The sequence below is a fragment of the Pinus tabuliformis genome, chromosome 2_2 (genome assembly GCF_031772625.1).
Source record: "Pinus tabuliformis cultivar Carrire ecotype Pingquan chromosome 2_2, CPIR1, whole genome shotgun sequence".
Lineage (NCBI taxonomy): Eukaryota > Viridiplantae > Streptophyta > Pinopsida > Pinales > Pinaceae > Pinus > Pinus tabuliformis.
In genome coordinates, this window is record NC_142300.1 from 860,321,950 (window position 1) to 860,344,047 (window position 22,098).

Sequence of the window (22,098 nt, forward strand, 5' to 3'; positions counted from 1 at the left end):
GACACCTTATTAAAAATACTTGTCAACATTCTAATTATGTTGATCCAGTTGATAAGCATAGGAGGTTCAAATGACAACTTTTAATTAAAATAAACAATAACAGCTTTGGAGTCCCCGAAAACATTCAGTGTCTCAATAGAAATCCATCTAGCACAAAATAATAAGCCCCATAATGCAGTGATTTCTGCTTGGGTGTTTGTCCCTCTACTGCTGTTCCAACTAAAAATATAATATAGATATGAATTCGTGACAATATATGCCCCACTTCCGAATATATTCAGACGTGCTGCCCCATCAAAAAATCCAACAGGATATCTGCTCCAACAATTTTTTGGTTGAACGCATTGTTGTAAACCCTTTTGTGCCACAGGTCCATCCACATTGAAATATGCACAAACACTGATGCAATTATTGTTAATGTCATACATAATATTTTAAAAAATGAAGGCATTTGTGCTTCTCCAAATGCCCCATAAAATATAGAAAGGAAGTGTTAAAACTTCCTTATATTCCAACTTCCAAACTTGTATACATTCTTCAATAGACGTATATGCCCAAACCGCATTGATGTTTAATCTTTGTAGTACGCATATCCAAATGGCCACGACATAAGGGTGTTGAGAATTTAAGGGAATTTTATTTATTACAAATTCTCTTACTTGATTACTACTTGTGTACATCTTCTTATATTATTGTGTGTGTTTTATACATCAAATAACAACCAAAACAATAAGACAATGACACAATGTTTAGGCTTTCATGCCAGGGATAAAACCCCTCTTCTTAAGGGGAAAACCTGCAAAACTCTTCTTATAGATTCTTCCTAGATGAGTATATTGACCTTGACAAAGACTCTTTACATTGGCATGCCTCTCTTGAACAGAGACACAATCATCCTCCTCCTCATTATCCCGCACAATGTATCGCCATGACAAGTAGCATCGCTAAGATCTTTGTACCATCGAGATCATTGCATCACTGTTGAGAACACCCGAGATAGTAACACTGTGGAACTCGAGACTGTGGTGAACACCGAGAAGTGCAGTCCCGAAATTCATCTCTGTGAAGAGGCTGAGATACATCCCTGTGGAGAGGTCGAGATACATTCTTGTGGAGAGGCCGAGATACATTCCTGTGGAGAGGCCGAGACTCATTTCTGTGGAGAGGCCGAGACTGTGGAGGAGAACCAAAATTACAGACCTGTTTAAGGCATCCGAGAATTACAGGACCACCGAGAATTGCAGGAGAAAGTCTGAACTATGTATCTATGGAGTGACCCTAGGCTCCTTTATATAGTAGTCGATGCCTATAAATAAGTTGACCTGAACTTGATGAATTGTTGTGTCTCCATAATCATAAATATTGGTGCCGACATGACTTTTATCCAATAGCAAGACGACATGTCATTCTTCATTGATGTTTCTCCATTCGTTGAATCTTATTGAGGAGGATGACTGTGCTCATAAGGAGGACTTCTTGACTTTACATTGACTCCATAATAATTATACAAATCTGAAGAGACATCAAGAAGAAGTCTCTGTCCTAGAATAAAATCATCTTTCTCATGAAACCCATGGTGCAAGGAATTACAACAAATACATTTTATTCTTCTTTGATAATTACAAGATATTATGAAGACCGAACCTAGTTACATTCTACAACAAAGGGTAATTTAGAAATAAGTGTATGCCATTTTCATTTTCGCCCCAACACATAATACATCTACTAGGACTGATGAAGCCCCTCTTACACAGATTCTCCCATGTTAGAATCTTATTTTGCCAAACCAACCATCCAAAACATTTGAGCTTCATTGGCATATTCCATGACCATATTTTTTGGTGCCACCATATTCCACCGATCATTGTTGAGCAAGAGAAATATACATGTGGATCTCCTCAACATAGATATGATCATGTACAAATTTGCCATACCATTTATAAGAATCAACCTTACCCATAAATGTGCTGCTCAATATGTATACATTAACTACATAACTATCACAAATCTTTGTTAATTCTCCAATTAATCTGAGATCGAGCATATCCAAGTTGGATACTGATATATAGTACTGTAAGCAATTTAAATATAATTTACAAAATAAATACCCTTGTTATGGATGTACCCGATGATAGCTAAAGTGAGTGTATGGTTGCCCTAAAAACCGTTGATCAGGTCCAAGCCAATTTCCACGACAACACTTGATCCAATCTCTCACCACAAATTACCAAACAACCAATGTTTTACTTTCATGAAACAATTCCAGATATATGAAACAATACTAGGAGCCCAAGCCTCGAACTTGATCCATTCTTAGATCAGTTGTTTTTTAATATATATTTTCCTTGTTAATCTTTTGCCATAGACCAGATCCAAATATAACATGCCAAAAGCTCTTTACAACCATTGCCCGCCCTAATTTCTCAATATTGTTTAAGCCCCAACAACCCTCCTCTTTCTGCAAGGATATATCCTCCAAACAGACAAGATGAATCTTGCTAGCACCTTTTGATCCAGACCAGATAAAATTTGATATAATGGAGTTGATCTTCTTAATGATATATTTGGGCAACAAGTATAAATGCATCCAATAAACAAAGATGTTTTTGCAAGTTCAATTGAGTTAAAATCAACATACCCCTAAGAGACAATCATTTGTGCGACCAAGTCAATCTTCTTTCAAATCTAATTAATCGTTGTCAACCTCGAATACCATATTTCTCTGGTTTGAAATTGAAAAGCCAAGGTATTTGAAACCACTACCCACCAGAGCCACATCAATAGAAAAAAAAATACCATTGATCTTTCAAATAGGGGCCAGTTCAGATGATGCTTGAATAAGCAAAGATTTATATTTGTTCATATAAAGCCCAAAAGCATTGCCGAATTGAGAGATAATCTGATAAAGGTGCATCTACTCCATAGTGGATACCTGCCCAAAGAGAAGAACGTCATCTACAGACATAAGATGTGTTATAGAGATATATCTGGTGACCTTTATTCCCACAAAATCACCCCCAATGTTAGCCTTCGTAATCCTCTTGCTCAACCCATTATAACCAAAAGGAATAAAAGGAGGGATAGAGAGCATCCCTGTTGCAACCCTTGAGATGCCTTAAAAAAACTTGAAGGCCCACCGTTTATCAAGACCACATAATTTACTGAAGTGACACATGCCATAATCCAATCAACTACCCTCACCGAAAACCCAATTTTGTGCAGAATCAACTGAAGAAAATCCCATTCCACACAATCATATGCTTTATCCAAATTCAGCTTTAATAATAGTGGCTCCTTCTTTCTCACTTTTATGGAATGCATACATTCCTGAGAAATGGCCACAATGTCTTCGATTTGGCGATCTTTTAAAAACCCAAATTTTTCAGTGGTGTAATAGTTTGAGAGGTTATCTTTCATATGAGTTGGAATAGTCTTCGAAACTATGCAATATTGCACAAAGAAATAGGTCGATAATCTTAGAATGAAGTCACCTTAAAAACCTTTGGAATTAAGGCAATAAATGTATAATTTAAAGCACATGAGATTTTACGCATTGTTCACAACTCTTCAGCTAATTTTAGCAGATCCAACCCCATTATATCCATAAAAAGTATGAAAAGTTCCACGGTCTACCCATCCGGATCCAAACACTTGTCTTTAGCAAAAGACGTGAGAACATATATCACTTTTTTGATAGTGATCGACCTTCCTATAAAACTACCATCATTTGTAGAGAATATTGGAGGATATGCTTGGATGACCCCTAATTGGTTATGAATGTCCACCTCATCCCTTACATGAAAAAAACTCCTTACATGAAAAAAAACTCCCAAAATATTAGATAGCCTCCTAGAGATGTTGGAGCTTGTAAATTTTCATACCCTCACCATCCATTAATTCCCAAATAATATTTTTGATCCTTCTCTAAGAAGCATAATTATGAACTTTTTTAACCTGTGATCTAGATGACACGACTCTTGAGTTGCCATTCCTCTTCTTATTGTTCTAAAATATACTTTTACGAGCCTCTACATCCATGACCTTTTGGCGTTGAGTGAGCCTCTGCACCCAAACTGAAATCTTTTAAGTTAAATAACAATAAGAGGGCTAGCCAATTTCAACAAGTTCTTTCCTATTTTTTTTTTCGAAAGAAAAAACAACGGTACAACAGTTCATATATTACAAAGTGATTATAAACCATACGTACCACTTTGCTTAAATGGACACTTCATTCTTTATTATTTATAATGAAAAATATAATACATTTTTCCTTAAGTGTGAAATGTATAGATATAGATATAAAAAGAAGCGGGAAAATAACCGGAGTTCATCAGATTTTACAGCTGTGAAATTTCTCCATCCATGGACGCGTTCGCCGAAGATCCTCCCAGCAAAACAGCAGATCTGATTACAGAAGTATCGCACCAAGGGTTCGAGGTAGGGCAGAGGGTTCAAAGCATCGACAAAGGTCCCAACAAGATTGGGACCATCAAATACATAGGGCCCGTGCAAGGTTATCAGGGCATTTGGGCGGGCGTAGATTGGGACGACGGTGATGGACGTCACAACGGAACCGTCAACGGAATTTTTTATTTTGACGCCGACGGGGAGAAGTCTGCCTCATTCGTTCGTTTGCATTCGTTGAGCAAGGGTGTTACCTTTCTGGAGGCCCTGTTTAGCCGATACAGAGGACATACTACCAAGGAAGAACAAGGTATGCCGTAATTTGGAAAAAATAATTAGAACAAAATCCTGTCTCGTCCTGCATTCTGTTATAAAATCTGACCGCAAACGCTGTTTATATGTATTGTACCAATGACCAACTCTAACGGGCTGTTATGGGCGAGAGTGACATTCTTTGGCACAATAAATGTCTGTAAACAAGGCGGACTATGGTTGTCATAGTATTTTTTTTGATACATGTTTTAAAACAATCATAGTCATGAATTAACACATTTAATTCAATGCGCACTTGCAAAGTGCAAAAGAACAAAAATTAAGAAGTCTGAAACAAATTGCTTTCCAGTTAATGCTTGATTTGATGAGGAATGCAAAAAGGCAAGGAGAATGTGGAAAGAGTCAAACAAGGATAACATAAAGCTCAAATCTTACAAGCAGTTATTAAGCAAGAAAAAGGCTGATTTCATGGTTTCAAGGAGGGAAGAACTAATCTTCCTTGGGAAAAATAATCCCAAATTATTTTGGAAGGAGCTCCAACCGAAAAAGATACAAATTGGAAATAATATTACAGCTTCTAAATGGTTTGATTATGCAAGACAACTCTATGAGCAGGTTCCCAAGGTTGACCCTCCCCCCTTGGTCAACACTGATACTAAACTCTTCACGGTACAAGAGGTAGAGATGGGTATCAAGAAGTTGGGTGTTGGAAAAGCAAAAGACTTCGCTGAACTCTAAGCAGAATATCTAAAGTGAGGCTCAAAGATTCTTGCACCTCACATTACAAAAATCTTCAACAACATCATACAACAAGGGCTCCCCATAGATTGGACAACTAGTCTGGCAATACCTCTTTTCAAGAGCGGCGACATCAATAATCCCTCCAATTATAGGACCATCATGATAAACCCTTTGTTTGCAAAGCTATTTGGAAGCATGCTAGAAAACAAAATTAGCAAGTGGGCAGAAGAAAGAAATAAGCGTGCTAAAGGGCAAGCAGGTTTTAGACATAAGCATTCCACAGTTGATCATTGCATAACTTTAAGGCACATCATTGAAAAAGTTTAGGAGAAGAAGGAAGAAGTCTTTTGTTGCTTTGTTGATTTTATAAAAGTGTTTGACTTGGTTCCTAGGGATAAACTTTGGCAAAGAATGGAGGAACTTGGGGTTCCTAAACATTTGAGAGCAGCTGTGCATAGGCTGTATGAAGAGGTGAAAGTCAAAATTAGAACTTCAGCAGGCATTTCTGAAAGTTTTAGAAGCGATATCGGGGTCAAGCAAGGTTGCCCACTGTCTCCTACCCTTTTTGGTTTATATATCGACAAGCTTGAGGAGTGGTTAAATTCGCAAGGGGGTGATGGTATCTATTTGTGCAAGTTTGTTATAAGGCTTCTTTTGTATGCAGATGACCTTATTCTGATTGCTAAATCGGCTCTTGGTTTGCAAGAGCACTTACTATCCCTTGAGCATTTTTGTAGAAGTGTGGGGATGCAAGTCAATATCAACAAAACGAAAGTAGTGGTCTTCTCTAAGAAAAGAAAACATAACCAGCATAAGTTCTACTTTGAAGGCAACATTCTGGAAGAAGTTGCGGATTACAAATACCTCGGAATTGACTTCAACAAAAATCTAAGCTGGAATGGTTGTAGAAAGAAAAGAACTTTGGGGGGTTGGAAAGCATTTTATGCTTTTCAAAATAGGTGTAGAGAGGCAGAGTTATGGGACTGGAAGACCACTCAAACTCTTTTTGGGCTTCTAGTGATTCCGGTGATTCTATATGTTTGTGAACTGTGGGCTAGTAGTACTTCCGACATGCAGTGGAGACAAATTGAGAAAATTCAGAAGCGTTTCATTACAAACAAATTTAAGATTAAAAGTGCAGTTCCTTATGATATCTTGTTAAGTGAAACAGGGACTGCTCCTATTGAAGCAATTGCTATGGTGCGAGTCATAAGGTATCTAAAAAAATTGAGCAAATGGAAGAGGGTAGATGGCCTAAGGTTGTCTTTAATGATAGATTGTGCAAGAGCAAAAAAACTTGGATGTAGCAAAATAACAAATGGTTTAGTAAATGGGATATTTGCTTGAACGCGTGCCCCATAAACAGCAAAGAGATAAAAGCTTTTGTTATGGAAAAGTTCCACAAACGTATTTGGGAGAAGGAGCTAGGAAGAAAGAAAAATTACTATATTGAAGTGTTTAATCCCACTCATAATCATCAACCAAAAGCATACATAGAGGCCAATATTTCTTGGAGAGCCAAAATTCTTATTGCTCAGTTAAGGACTAATTCCCATCAACTCCGTTGTGAAACAGGGTGTTGGAAAAGGCCAAAGGAAGTGTGGGAGGAAAGGGTATGCATTTTTTGTTCTTCCGGAAAAGTGGAAACAGAAAAACATTTCATTTTAGAATGTGAGGCCTTCAAAGACAACAGGGAAAATTATGCAGATACGCTGACAGCTAGCTCTTGGGATAATCTATTTAATGAGGGGTTTGTCGAGAAGATGGGAGCATTTATTGTGAAGCTTCACAAAAAAGGGCCGAATACATCAAGCAGATGAAGAAGCAATCTGTCCCATAGGCTATCTTTAGCCTCGTGGACGTTAAAATAATTTCTTTCTTTCTTTCTTTCCTATTAACTTCCAATTAAATCAATTTGGTTCATGGAAAAAGGAAAACTACTCTAGGAGGTCAAATACCTTCCATCACTCATACACAGGCTCTATACTCATCGATGTTTGAACTTTGCCTGTTTGCTTGTTTGCATCACTTCCCAACCACTCTCTTCGAAGAATGCACAATAATCTGAAAGTTCTAGTAATTGTTTCGTTGATGTCAGCTCAACGAGGGTTTTTCAATTACATATAATTAAATAGCTAACTAATAAAATCCAATGGGCAAGGTCTCACTTGATTTCCCTATGATAAGGCGTAGTAATCAACGTTGATGGTCTCACATTGGGTACACCATCTATGAAATGTAGAGGAGTCCCCAAAGTTTTCCCTATGTGGTTTTCCTTGGGAGAAAAATTTAATAACAACAATTTATTTGCTATAATAAAATGTCTCTGAAAGTGCTTCCTTTTAACTCCACAAGCATTACAACTGGCCTTTATTGCTAGGTACCACAAGCAGCTGGTTTTCATAAAGGGGCAAACTACTAATGTGCCATAAACACTTATAGTCCACACATCTCATCAAAATGGATCCTCAGTGGAAATGAGATTCAGTTTCCATTTTTGAAATTATCTAGAGATCTATGCCTTTAAAATTGATTTTAAGTCTCTTTTACTGTGTTCTTTTCATTAGAATGAAGGCTTTGTTTTCGGCTTTGGGTCTAAGTGCTTGGTTTGTATCAATGACCAAATATAAGATTGCTATGAAGGGATGGTGATGTTGCTATTCACATGTGCATACACAGTGGTCATGTTGATGTTTGTAGCTTGGGCAGGTATTTTTGCACAGGCCTAAGTGTCTAGGCATGCAAAAATCACCCACAAATCTCCTTAGGACACTTGCTCATAACTTAGCTTAAGTTTAAACTTTGGAAAATCACATAATTATTATGTTGGCCAATTGAGCTATAGTAAACTTAGTAAAAGTAAAGTGAATTACTTTAATGATTATGTTTTAACCTCGACGGTTGATCTCAAGTGAGATGAGATCTAATCTCTATCGCCAATTACTTTGGAGATTAGGGTTAGGTGTGAAAATTCCTTGAATTGTAGCAACTGGATATTATTCTCCAATCTTTAATAGTTTATTTGTCTTTTGTAAGTATTATTACAACAAATAACGAACAATTCACACTGCAATTCAAGGAATTTTCACACCTATTCTCCAATCTTTAACAGTTTATTTGTCTTTTGTAAGTATTATTACAGCAAATAACGAACAATTCACACTGCAATTCTTCACCAATAACAATATGCTGCGAAAATAAAATTACGGAACTAAGAAATAGATGCAAACACACAATAAAATTAACACCTTTGTTTTTGGACAATTGTCCCCAGGAAAACCCCTAAGGGAAAACCGGTGCAATAGATGAGGGGTTTATTATTATGCAACAATTCGAGAAAATAATTACCACTGGTTGCCCAACTCGCAAGCCTCCGGAAATATACTGGCAAAATATGTTGGAGACACTCTGTCTCCCTCTGTAATCACATTGGCCTCTCTCTAGCCACTCGCACCCCCTCCAGGCTATTCGCACCTCTGCCTAGAATGCACATTGGTGGCTCTGGATAAACTCGCACAACCCTTGAAACCCTTCTAGGTGGGTCGTATTGCCTCCCTCCGCCTCTTGTATATTGATCCAGCCTCCGACAACTAAAATGAACCTCTTTTGGCTACTCGAATTGGGGCTTTTGGCTAACTCACACTACACAAATCAACCTCCTTTGCAGACAATGCGACCTCCTCTTTTCCTGTCCCTTGGACACTGCAAAACTAAGGAAAATCACCTTTGGATCTCTGCTCCCAAATATTTGCTGCTCTCTCTCCAATGCTCTTCCTTGGCTTGAATTGCGCCCTCACTGAATATTGCAAACTAGGGAATTCGAGTTGTCGTGCTCACTTGATGTGTCTTCTCCAATCCCTTTGACCTGCTCATATAATCTCTCGTTGGAGCATCAACAACCAAGATCTAATCATGATCGATGGCTCAAAGCATCTTAGACTTCGTTAAGTCACTTTTCCGAATGTCACTAGAGCAAAATAGATTTATTGAATTAATACCCATTAGTTAATCAATTTTCCTAAGTTAAACTTCGTATCTTTTTTAATTATTGATCAATTAATTTAATTGAGAGGTTTCTAAGTTTTTTTCTCTTGAAACCTTTTCTAGGTTTTGGAGATTTCGTGTTCCTTAGCCTCTTTGACACCTTAAAGACTAGAAGACCCGTCGATGCTACCATATCCATCAAAAACTTACATTAGGGATTGAGCTAAATGTAAAATAATAAAAGAAAGGCTAAGGAGAGGAGAAGACACCACCATATAACGACACTAGCCTTTGAGAGAGAGATTTTCTCAATGGAAGAGTGCGATACTCAAGTGTGTAGGGTCCGAGAAAGTGCAGAAGGGGAGCATTGGAGATCTAGATCAACTAAGGAGATTGAGGATGGATTTACGATTTGATTTGTTGGATTAGATTGAAAGCATTGTATATTTGTAATTTTCTTAGTTGGGCTATTATCTTAGGACAAGAGCCTAAATAAGTTCATAATTTTAATGAAGAATTGTTGATTGGGCAAAAATTGTTTGTCATTGTGATTGATTTGTTTATGTGAAATTTTGCTTCCACTAATTAAGTTAAGAACTTAGTTGTGCTCTCATTCAGTAGATCTGCAATCTGTTAGGTTAATGAATTGTTAGGTGCTAGGTTCAAGGAAAATTAACAAGTCACTCAATGTTATCCTTGCTCTTTTATATTCATTCTAGCAAATTCATGGTAGAATATGGTTTTCTTCCTATAAAGGCTTCTTAACTGAGAAATAAATAATACTAATATATGGATTTATCATCACATATCGTTGTTGCATGCTGTTGCCCAATAATAGAACAACACCAACGAATCAACACATCATTTATGCCTCTCATTCAAATTGAAGACACATTCAACTAATTTTTAAGTTGAAATGTATGGTTAAATGATTGATAGAGTGTTGGGCTCAAATCGTCAAGATATGGCCTTAGCTTAAGAATACTACACTCAATAGTTAGGCGATTATATCATTTATATCCAATGCATTGTTGCATGATACCCAAAAAGCACAATGCCTAGTTTGAAACAATCAAATTTAACTACATATAGGTATGTTTGCAAGGTTGTTGAGGCAAATAGTTTAAGAGGTTAACAATTACATCACCACATTAACTCATGTTGATAAACGGTCCAACATGTAATGAGTTATGGGTCAAGTTGGTGTGTGGTGGTGTTTGAAGTAGATATACACTAAGTAACTTACAATTAGACCATTTTTATTCAAGGGATAAACCAAATGCATGTGATTTGTCATCACCATCTCTTAAGCATGGGCCATTCAATAAAGGAAAATAAACCATTTAGGAAAACTGTGGGTGGTTTGTATGATTTGAAATTAGTGTTAATTGTTTCATACACTAATTTGAATTCTTATAATCAACATCTCAATTAATTAAAAATCAATATTTAAAGAATGAAATTTAAAACAAGAATTGAATTAACACAGGCACTACCCAGTAAGTTGATATGGAGTTCACCCATATAGGCTGCGTATTTGAGCCAACCTCAAATGATGATCTAATCCATTCAGAAGGATGCATAGTGCATCACTTCACCTCTTTACATTAATAACGGTCTTCAATTTGCAAAAACACTCTTTGATGTCCTCCAGGAAGTTAACAAAGCCTTCTTCTTGCAATACATGAACTCAGGCTTGCCCTATTTCTCAATTTTTTAGCCTTAAGGACCTTATCTGACGACTCACTAAACAAACTAGCATCAAAGCTTGAAACGCTTCCAAGGCATAGATCTCGAGTAGGAAACTAAATCATGTCATTAATTGTAAAGCTCACAAATATAGATTCCTAGAGCTTGGCCTTTACATAGTGGCATCCAATTTCGACATTGCATAGCGCCTTTGCGTGTATATGCCAATTCGGTGGTTCAATCAATCGTCCTCTAAACCCTTGTGCAACCTTACCTTAATATGTATTACCTTGCTTTTGCTCTCAAGATGTGGTCTCTCCATTGAATTTGCTAAACAACTCTCAGACAGGTCACAATTCCTTTGATTGTCCCATAACCAAATTGTGATTGCCCTCCTTTATTCTGGGGTTACCGTTATCATTTGAACGGACAAAACACTTGCAAATTTCTCTGGAAGAAGAAGCTTGGAAGACCAAACAAGCCATTTGCTGTGGCAATTTTTGATGGGACCTGTTGTCTTAGTGGGGATCCTCCTGAATACTCTTCATGACTAAAAAGCTTTTGGACCATCAAAAGTTTGGTTTTATTCAAAAAATAAATGAGGGCACAACTATCTCACTTTTCCAGTTTCCATCCATGGTGCTTTACTTGGATGTATTCCTTTTAGACCCACACAAAGATACTCCACATCTGCATGTGCCATGAAGTCCTCACCCTTTTATCAAGAATAACATCTTCCCACAACTCATCAAGATATTCATTTGCAAAATCTTCAATAGAAGGATCTCGAGCATTCTCACCTCAGTCCACGATTATAGAAGGCTCATATTGTTTCAAAATTTCAATGTTAACCATGAAATACATCTTGCATATATTGAGGTAACTCCAACCAAAAAGCATTGTCAACAATTTTTTTTCCAAAATAATATATGGACCATACCCAATTGGCTTGGTTCTTTTCCAATTGTTCCCGTACAACTTGATGAACCAATTGGATCTTCTAGATTAACTTCTTGGCTTTGTTTGCATCATTATGTCCGTTTGCCACTCAATTTTGCCCAAGAGTGAAGTCCAAAGGAGTCTTAGGCAAATATCCAAAACAAGTCTCATAAGGAAACATTTGTGTAGAAGAATGTATGGCACGACTATAGGCATGTTGTACATAATACAACTATTCATCCCAAAGCTCAAAATGCTTGTTACAATGTCCTCGAAGTAAATGTACCACTATCTCGTTGACCACTTTTGTTTGTCCATCAGTTTATGGATGAAAAACAATGCTTTTCTAAAGCTTAATGTCCATTAATTCCCACAAAGTTGGCCAAAATTCCCCAAGAAAGTAGGAGTCTTGATCATATATTATGGATGTGTGGCAAACCAAAATGAGCCCAAACATGTTGGAAGAACAAATATGTAGTCCCTTCTCCTGTCACTTGTTTCTTATGAGGCAATAAAACACACATTTTGCTAAATCTGTCCACAACAACATATAGATAATCATGACCTTTTTTGGACATAAGCAAACCCCCTACAAAATCCATAGATAAACTTTGCCATGGATGAGAAGATACAAAAAGTGGCATATACAAACCTAGTTTTTTGTTACTTGGTTTTCTAGTGGTCCACATCACACATCCTTTTACATTTGTGAACACAGTTTCATACATCCGAGATCAATAATAATAGTGTTGTAGCTGAGCTATTGTTTTGCCTATACCAAAATGACCAGAAATGAGAGAAGTATGTGCTTCTTTGATTGCAAGCACTCTTTCACCTTGTGGAATACTCAATTTCCCAAGATGCTATAATAATTGGTCATGTACATGATAATCTAATTCTTCTACTTTAGTACCATGGATTTGTGTTTCATAAACATCCTTAAAATATTTATCTCTAACATATTGTTCAATGTAACTTTCATGAGTTAATGAGCTATGTTTTAAAACAATAGATGCATTAATAGAAGATCTAGATAACATATCAATAACTTTGTTTTGTATGCCTTTCTTCTACCTAATGACTAAATGGAATTGTTGCAATAATTCCATCCACATAAAATTACGTTATAGGTGGAGCTTGGTTTGTGATTGGAGATAATGCAAAGCTTGATGATCTTGTATATCAAATAGTGTGAGCCAAAACATACAATTCTTTGTCATACACAAGATATTTTCTTATTGCACTAGTGAAGGTATTAGAATGATAAGACACTGTTTTCCTCCTCTGTATTAACACTACACCCATAGGTTTCAATCTCAAACTGTTGTTGTAAATTTGGCAATGTTAGAATTGCGGCTATACTAATATCTACTTTTAAAGTCTCAATGCCTTTTCGTTGTTTACCTCGCCATTGAAGGATCTACTTAATACTTGTTAAAGCATGTAATGGAGATGTAATAAAGAAAAGGTAGCAATGAACTTCCTCCAATATTGAGTTTTCCATAGGAAGCTACTAACTTCTATTACATTAGTAGGCTTAGGCCACTTCATAATGGCTTCAACTTTAGAAGGATCAATTTTCAATTCACCACCCCCTACTATATAGTCTAAATAAATTAAAATTGTATTCCCAAATTCACAATTTGACATCTTTAGGCACAATTTGTCCTCTTCCAAAACATCTAAGCCTTTTCTTACATGGTTTACATGATTTTTATAACTTATATTGAAAATCAATATATCATCTAAGTAGACTATTACGAAATCATGACCTAATTACATCATTGATAACCTACATGAAAGTAGCGGGAGCATTACAAAGCCCAAAAGGCCTAACCAACCATTTAAATATACCTTGTTTCGTTTTAAAATCACTTTTCCAAATTTTGTCTTCAAAAATCCTTACTTGATGATAATCACTTCTTAAGTCTAACTTAATGAAGTAAGTTGCATTTTGTAATTGATCCAACAAATCGTTAATACGAAGAAGAGGGTAAAAATTCTTTATGGTAATTTTGTTTAGTGCTTGGAAATCCACACACATTCTCCATGTACCGTCTTTCTTTGGTACCAACACAATAGGTGATTCACATGCAAAAATACTTGGTTGGATGACTCTTTTCTCGAGCAACTCTTGAACTTTCTTGTTTATTTATTCATTCTTAAGCACAAATAACCTATACATGCCAATGTTAGGAAGAGGTGCATCTTATTGCAACTAAATCTCATGTTGTATCTCTCTCATTGGAGGTAATCCTTGTGGTTCTTGAAACACCTACATCATAGTTAGATATAATTTTAAACACTGTGGAAAAAGTCTCGATAAAATCGCGATAACATTGGGAACTCACGATTTTTTCAACTCACTGATGTTATCAATCGAGCTTTTCACAATTTTTTTCAAAAATGAAAAACTTGGTATTTAACCGTAAAACTTGGGAGTTTATCCAAAAACTCGTGAGTGAGGTGCCAGGCTGTGTATAAGTTAAGAAAAGGGAGTTTTTCCCACTCATTTTGCACTCTAACCTTTGCTATTTGTGCATGTGGAGAGAGGAGGTGTTTGTCACTGCCCAAGAGGAGAATATTTACCAGTTTTGTTTCCTGGATTTTGAGGGGCAAAGGAACTCAGTGACTGATTAGTTTATGACATGTAGATGGCTCATGATCATGATATACATTTATTATATTTATTGTTGATGTTTTGACTCTTGAGATTGAGTCAGGACTGAGGATTCAAGACTTGATTCACCATTGATATGTGATGTGGCACTAGACTTTTTATACATCTTATATATTAGCTTTCTTTTCATATTTATGTGGCAATGCATTTATCTGATGTTGTGGATATTTAGATGCTATTTTTTTTAAATGAATATTTTTGTGTTTTTTAAATTTTGGTGAGTTTTTGCTGATTTTTTAAAAAACCACCCACTTTACTGACTTTTTCAATTTCTGGAACCTTGCCAATTTATCCTCAAGGTCGACTTTTTCCACATTGATTTTAACTAATTCATCTTTATATTTAGGTTCACATCCTTTGAAAGCTTTAGGTTTATCATGATCCTTAGCTTTTACAATCATGAGTGCAAAATTCTTGCTTGTATTTACAAGCCTTTTCATTTGTCTTGTAGTAACAAGAGACAAGTTAGTCTTCACACGATGGGCTCCCCATCCTTTGTAAGATGATACTTGTTCTCCCCCTTGTAAAATATAGCTTTGCTGTCATACAAATAAGGACTTTCCAATATAATTCCATAAATATAAAGTAGTATGACATCTAATTCTACGTCATCTATGAACTTAGAAGTGATTGCAAATTTGAGCATACATTGTTTAGATACCTACAACTTGGCATCTTCATAGACCCATCCTAAAGTAGATGGTTTTGGATGAGGCTTAGTTTCTGTTGATTTTTGTGTAGCATTGGGAGGTATTCCTGCATGCCAAAGAGATCTCCAAGTCGGGCCTAAGGAAATTAAAATAATTTTTATTTTTATTTTTGGGGCACCAAGTCGGCCTAGCTCATGAAAGGGTGTGTCCCTTGGGTAAATTTACCCCCATTCGACTAGTATATATCGTTGATGTGACATTTCATTTTCTCCACCAAGTAAGCAAGTTTCTTCTTCATATTTATGAGGTCTCTTGGACAACCACACGTGTGGATAAAGGAGGATGAACTGACTGCTTTGACTGAGCTGTTTTTCTCTCTTTTGATCGAGTTTGACTTGAGTTAACTGGACTGTTTTGGGCCGAGTTTGACCAGATTTGACCGAGCTACAGGAGGGTCGCATGAGTGCAAAAATTTGACCAAAGATAATCACAACGGTAGTAGGGTCGAAGTTTGATCGCATGATGACTAATTGACCAACATTGACTTCTGTTCATTTTGGCTAGTTTGACCAGCATTGACTTGTTGCTACTTTGACCAGGTTTTCACTTTTTTTTTTGGATTTGTACTTCGCATAGGTTTCTGGACAAATTATTGATTTGTAAACCTTGTTGAAGAATAATTTCTCCTAAGAAAAGTTGTTGGGTTTTCTCCCAAGGTTGGGTTTTCTAGGGTAGAAATATTGTCTCTATTGTGCTTCGTTGTCTTTCTCCAATCTTTACTGTTTTCGTTGCATTTATTGTTGATATTTTCTATGTATAGTCGCTCAATGATATTAGTGGCATGAGATAAATTGATAGAAGATCATTAGATATAATTATCAAATTAGAAAATTGTTTTCTACTACTCACCTTGTAGAAATTCAACATGGATCAGAGCTTTGTTCAAAGAGAAGCAACTGAAATCAACGTAAGGGACAAGTGTTCAACAACTTGATTAGTTTTTGGTCTCTTGCGAAAATGGCACCAAGTCTCATAGTTGAAAACAGGTTAGACAGGTCAGAATCACGTGGAGAAAGTCATTCTAGAGTCGGAGGGAGTTGAGGAGAAAGCCAGGTATAAAAATAATGAAGGCAAAGCTAAGTGAATCTTGGTAGATTCCATAAAGGACCTCTTGATTCCTCATGTTGTTGCATTGAAGACTGCCAAGGAAATATATGATGCTCCGGTAGGATTGTATGAGAGCATCAACACTAGTATGAAGTTAATCTTGAGAAATCATCTCCGTAATGTCATGATGACTAGTTTAGATTCAATTGTCTCATTTCTTATGAGTCTCCTAGATCATAGATGGGCTTGTAGCCATTGGAGACACCATTGATGATACAAAGCTTGTTACAGTGACTCTAGATTGATTTCCTTCCTAACGGGAGCCATTTATTTAGGGAATCTATGCATGAGAAAAACTACCCACGTTTGATAAGTTGTGGACTAATTGTGTCCAAGAGGACGCCAAATTGGTATCTAAGAATAACTTGCAGAATCCATAGGATGAAGAAACACAAGCCCTTGTAGCTCATATAAGGAAGGGAAAAGGAAGAAGGAACTTTGGAAAGTGTGATAAGAAGAATATAGGTTGAAGTACCAGCTCTTGTTCAGGATCAAAAGAAGATGGATATGTCAAAGGTCAAGTGCTTCATTTGTCATAATTTTGGACACTATGTTGTTGGAAATACTGAGCAAGGGGTGAATCAATATTTCTTATCAATTAGTATATTTTTAATTTCGCGGAGCATTAATTGTTATTAGCATCAGGTAAACATAAACATCATCAACACCATTCAACAATTCATAACAAATAAAGACACTAGACACAAAGTTTTTTAGGTGGAAATCCATCCGGGACAAAAATCACCGAACGCTTCTTAATATTTGTCTTCAAAAGATTTACATCAAGTTTTCAGCTCCAACTAAATGAGGCTCCAACTTGTAGGACACTCTAATGCACTGTTTACCAACTGCAACTGGGAGGACGCTCCAACGCCCTAGTTTACAGGCTCCAACTTGAAAGTGCTCCAACATCCTGTGTACCAACTGCAACTAGACGGATGCTTCAATGCCCTATGCAAGCTCCAACCTGTGCTAGCACCACCCTGCCACCATGAAGTGTTCTCAGGCTCCAATGTGAAGGTGTTAAAATTGGAAACTAGGGCCAAACTCCATGTGGGTCACCTCATTTATGGCAACTGATATTTTTCCTAGATTCCTCTTGTTGAGAGGTGTAGGATTGATCTAAAGATCATCCGATTTCGACAAGTATTTATGGAGATATGAATTTATTTTATATTTACTTGACAAATTGTCAAGGTCGACCAACAGTTAAATGTGTGGCGCACATGCCCAGTGAATCATATAAATACAAGAGAGGTTGATTCATTTTCTCATCATCTCATCTCACTCATTCTTCTTTCTCTCTCCTTAGCTTTGGGTTATACAAGGAGCAGCTCACTTGTGGGAAGGAGGACACAGAAGCTGCTGAAAGTCTCTCTGACCTGCGTTGACTCATCAAGGGTGTGGTTTTGGTGTGGCTGCCTCTCTTAGGTAGGCCGCAGATTTTGGCACAAAAATCGAGGCAATCCATCCACAGGTTTGACCAGCGTTGACTGCACTAGTTTTGGGCAACAGGTTGATTTTAGTCAACAACAGTTTGACTATGTTTTTGGGGCTGTTCAAGGACTGTTTCTTCAGGCTGTTCGAGCTCTAGTTGATCGGAAAATGACCAAGCATATTGGAGGTCAATTTCAACACGTTTGACCCAGTTTGACTTTGTTGATATAAGGTTTGTTGCCGCTGATATAAAATTATAGAATTCTGATTTTGTACTATTTCTCTCTGCTCAACTATTGAAGATAAAAGAAGATTTGATCAAAGGGTTTCCTTGCATTGGGGTTTGTCCTTGGCTAACCGCCACATCTTGTGTCCCTTGTCTTGGCTTGTTTTCTGTTGATCGTTTAATGTTCTATCCGCACTTTACTTAATGTATACGTGATTGCTAATCTGTGGCTAATAAGAAGTAAACTGCTCTAAGCATAGAACATACCATAATTTAAAATGGTATTAGAGCTGAGGTGAAGACAAAGCCCAAGCAAGAGTAAGAGCAATCACCGAAGAGAAGGTTGGCAAGGCTATCCTAAAAACTTCATGGGGTCCTCAACACTCTTCCCCGTCGAAGACAAGTTTCGTGAGAAGTCTGACTATCACGGATAGAAGATGTCTCTCGATCTGACTTTAGAAGATCAGGAAGTGTTGAACCATGTGAGAGGCAGTGTTGTTTTGCCTCCATCAAATGCATCTGCTGCTACCAAAAGCAAGTGGTCCAATGGGAGAAGTCAAAGCAAGGAAGATCATCCGGGACTCTATCGACAAGCGCTTGGTGGCCTATGTTTTCGCGCTAACAACCTCCAAGGAAATCTACGATAGACTGGTGAGTTTATTTAAAGTTAATGATGCAAATCAAGTTCTGTTCCTTAGAAATAAGCTGAAGGAAATTAAGAAGGGCAAAGATGAGAGTATGCAAGCATACTTCTTAAGGATCACCGAGATCAAGAATGATCTCCTATCTATTGGGGAAGTAGTTCCTGACAGGGAAATGACTATCACAACTCTTGGAGGACTGCCACTTGAATGGTATATATTCAGGACTACTCTTCTCAACAATAATGTCATCTCAAGATTTGAGGAATTGATGGCTAGATGTATTCAAGAAGAGACAAGGATGGAAGAGTAAGAAATGCCTGCACTTAAAGGCCATCCCTCTGCCTTTTCTTCTCATGCTAAAAGAAGAAACAATTTTGGGGCTAAATCCAAAGGAAAGGCTGGACTGAAGGGTGGAAGAAAAGGACGATGTTACAATTGCAATAAAATGGGCCACTATGCGAGGGAGTGCCCTGATAAAAGGGACTCACACCATGACTATGACCAAAATCACTCTCAAGGCAATAAAAGGAATGGCAGAGGTAAAAGAAATGTCGGAAATCAAGGAAGAGGACAACCCTTAAAGAGGGCAAGAAACTCTAGGTATGAATCTAACGTTGTTAACAATAAGCAAGATGAATATTGTCTACCAATGACCCTCTCTACTACTGCTCCCCCGAACACGCTGGGAAATTGGCTTATTGATAGTGGTGCCTCAAGGCACTTAAATGGTTTCAAAGAAGCTCTCTCTAATCTGATAGAGAAGGAGACCAACCTGGAAATTGTTCTTGGGGACTACGCAAAATATCCCGTGAAAGGCGTAGGGAATGTCACTTTTCAATTGAATAAGGGTAACACAATCCATTTGCAAGAAGTCCTATATGTACCTGATCTCAAAAAGAACTTGGTGTCCGTTTCGGCAATGGAAGACAAAGGCTACAAGGTAACCTTCATCGATGGCAAGGTATGTGTATGGAAAAAGAATTTTAAAGAAGCTTTCACTCTTGGGTTTCGAGTCGATTCATTATATCAGGTCGGAGGAAGTCCGCTGGGTGTCATGTCTTGTGACACATCACTTCAGTCCGAACTATGGCATCGGAGGTTTGCTCACCTTCATTATAAAGCTCTACCCAATGCAAGACAAGTGGTGACAGGGATGCTCGAGTTTCGAGTAGAGCAAGAAGGTGTATGTCCGGGATGTGTCGAAGGGAAGCTCAAAAGGGGACCATTCCCCTCAAGCCTAAGCAAGACCTCCGATATATTGCAGTTGGTTCACTCAAACATATTTGGTATGATGCTTGTGAACTCCTTGGGAGGATATTTATATTACCTCACTTTTACAGATGACTATTCTCGCAAGACTTGGATATACTTCTTGAAAAAGAAGGATGAAGTGTTCACTTGGTTTCATCACTTCAAAGCCTTGATCAAGAATCAAACCGAAAAGAAAATCAAGATCTTAAGGGCTGATAATGGGACTGAGTATGAATCCAATGAGTTCCATGACTTTTGCAAAGAAGCTGGCATTAATAGGGAGACTACAACACCATACTCCTGAGCAGAATGGTGTGCTAGAAAGGAAGAATCGTGTTGAAATTTGGTACCAGAGGACAGGTGGTTCCCTAAGGCTTTGATCTTTGGCCTAGGGAAAAGTGTCCAAAAAGAATTTAATTTTTCTCCTAAAGTGACTTTATAATTTTTATAAAGTGAAGTCTAATTTAAAAGTGACTTTATGTGATAAAGTTACTAAAGTCTAATTTTAAAGTGACTTTAATAAAGTCAATATAAAATTAGAAAAGAAAAGTGACTTTGGAAATAAATGACTAAGTGGGTCTTTATTAAAGTGGGGTGAATTAAAAAATAGAAAGTGAGATTTAAATGAGCATTTAATTTCAGCCCTAGATCTCAATCTATTTCAGCCATTGGATTTAGGGATTCTCCAAAAGTCACTTAGGGTTAGATTAAAGGAGGAAAAGGAGGAAAAGGTCATTCATTCTTTCATGAGCAGATTGAGAGAGGGAGAGCAAGAGAGATTTTTGGACAGTGAGGAGGAGGCAGCAGCTTGGCACACATTCCAAGGCAGCATACCAGCAAGTCCGTACAACTGAGTGAGCACACAGTGAAAGGCAAATATTTGGCACGATTTTGTGGAGGCTGTACAACAGATTTGGAGGAGGTCGTACAACTGTTTTCAAGGAGGCCGTACAACAGATTTTGAGGAGGCAGTACAACAGCTTTCAAGGAGGCCGTACAACAGATTTGGAGGAGGCCGTACAGCAGTGTTGCTGTTTTGTTTTTCTGTTTGCAAGTTTTCCAGTTGGCTGTGAGGCACGGAAAACGAGATAAGTTGTAAAAGTTTGCTTGTTAATTTTTTGCTGAATATTTCTCTTACTGTAAAAAGCATTTTCCAGAAATAAGGAGCTTTCGAACTGGTTTTCCCCAAGAGTTGTAGGGGGTTTTTCCAGGGTCACCTTGACAAAAAATCATTGTGTTTAAATGTGTTAAATAGCTGTTTGTATGTGCTGATTTTTATATTTCTGCATTTTCCAGCATTCTCTAAAATTTCCAGAATTTGTGTTTTCAGCGAAATTTAATTTTCAGTTGTTGAATGTATGGAAATGGGAAAGGGCATTTAACTATTTTGGAGAAATAAGGTGAAACTGAAAACCGGGGTGGGAAATGAGAAATTTTTACATGGTATCAGAGCTTGAGTGCTGAAGTGCAGTTTGGGGCAGCAAGGAGGAAAATTACAGCCTGCTGATTTTTCACTCAGAAAATTTCAGCAAGCTGATTTTTCACAAACAGTAGTTTTATCCTTATTACAGCAGTGCTATTTTTCAGTTTTAGGGCAGCAGGATGTCATTGGGATTGACGGTGGAGGTAGGTTGGATGGGCATACAAATTACAACGTTTGGAAGGAGAGAATGCAGAGTATCTTTGAGGAGGCAGAAGTCTGGGACATCATGGTGCATACCACACAGAACCCTGTTGTTGTGCCTACTGATGCCACTTAGTTGGCTGCTTATAATAGAAAGAACAACAAGAGTAAGAGACTGATTCTAGATGGAGTCAAAGACCATTGCATTCCACATGTGAGAGGAAAGAGAAATGCCCATGAGATGTGGACAACATTGTCCAATCTCTACCAGAGTACCAATGAGAACCGGAAAATGGTTCTGAAGAAGAAGCTGAAGACCATTAAGATGGGTAATGATAGTGCAACTGGATATCTCACAAAGATTACTAATGTGAGAGATGAGTTGGCAG

The 22,098-nt window shown here is 37.4% G+C and overlaps 1 protein-coding gene across 1 annotated transcript in view; it reads left to right on the top strand.

Annotated features, from left to right (window-relative positions):
- Nucleotides 1-4,275: 4,275 nt before the first annotated feature.
- The window catches only part of PFI (tubulin folding cofactor E / Pfifferling (PFI)), a 307,411-nt gene continuing 289,588 nt past the window's right edge, over nucleotides 4,276-22,098 (top strand). The window contains exon 1 of the mRNA XM_089405409.1: nucleotides 4,276-4,714. Coding sequence (XP_089261535.1) covers nucleotides 4,363-4,714 — 352 coding nt within the window. The 5' untranslated portion in view covers nucleotides 4,276-4,362. The remainder of the gene's footprint in view (nucleotides 4,715-22,098) is intronic.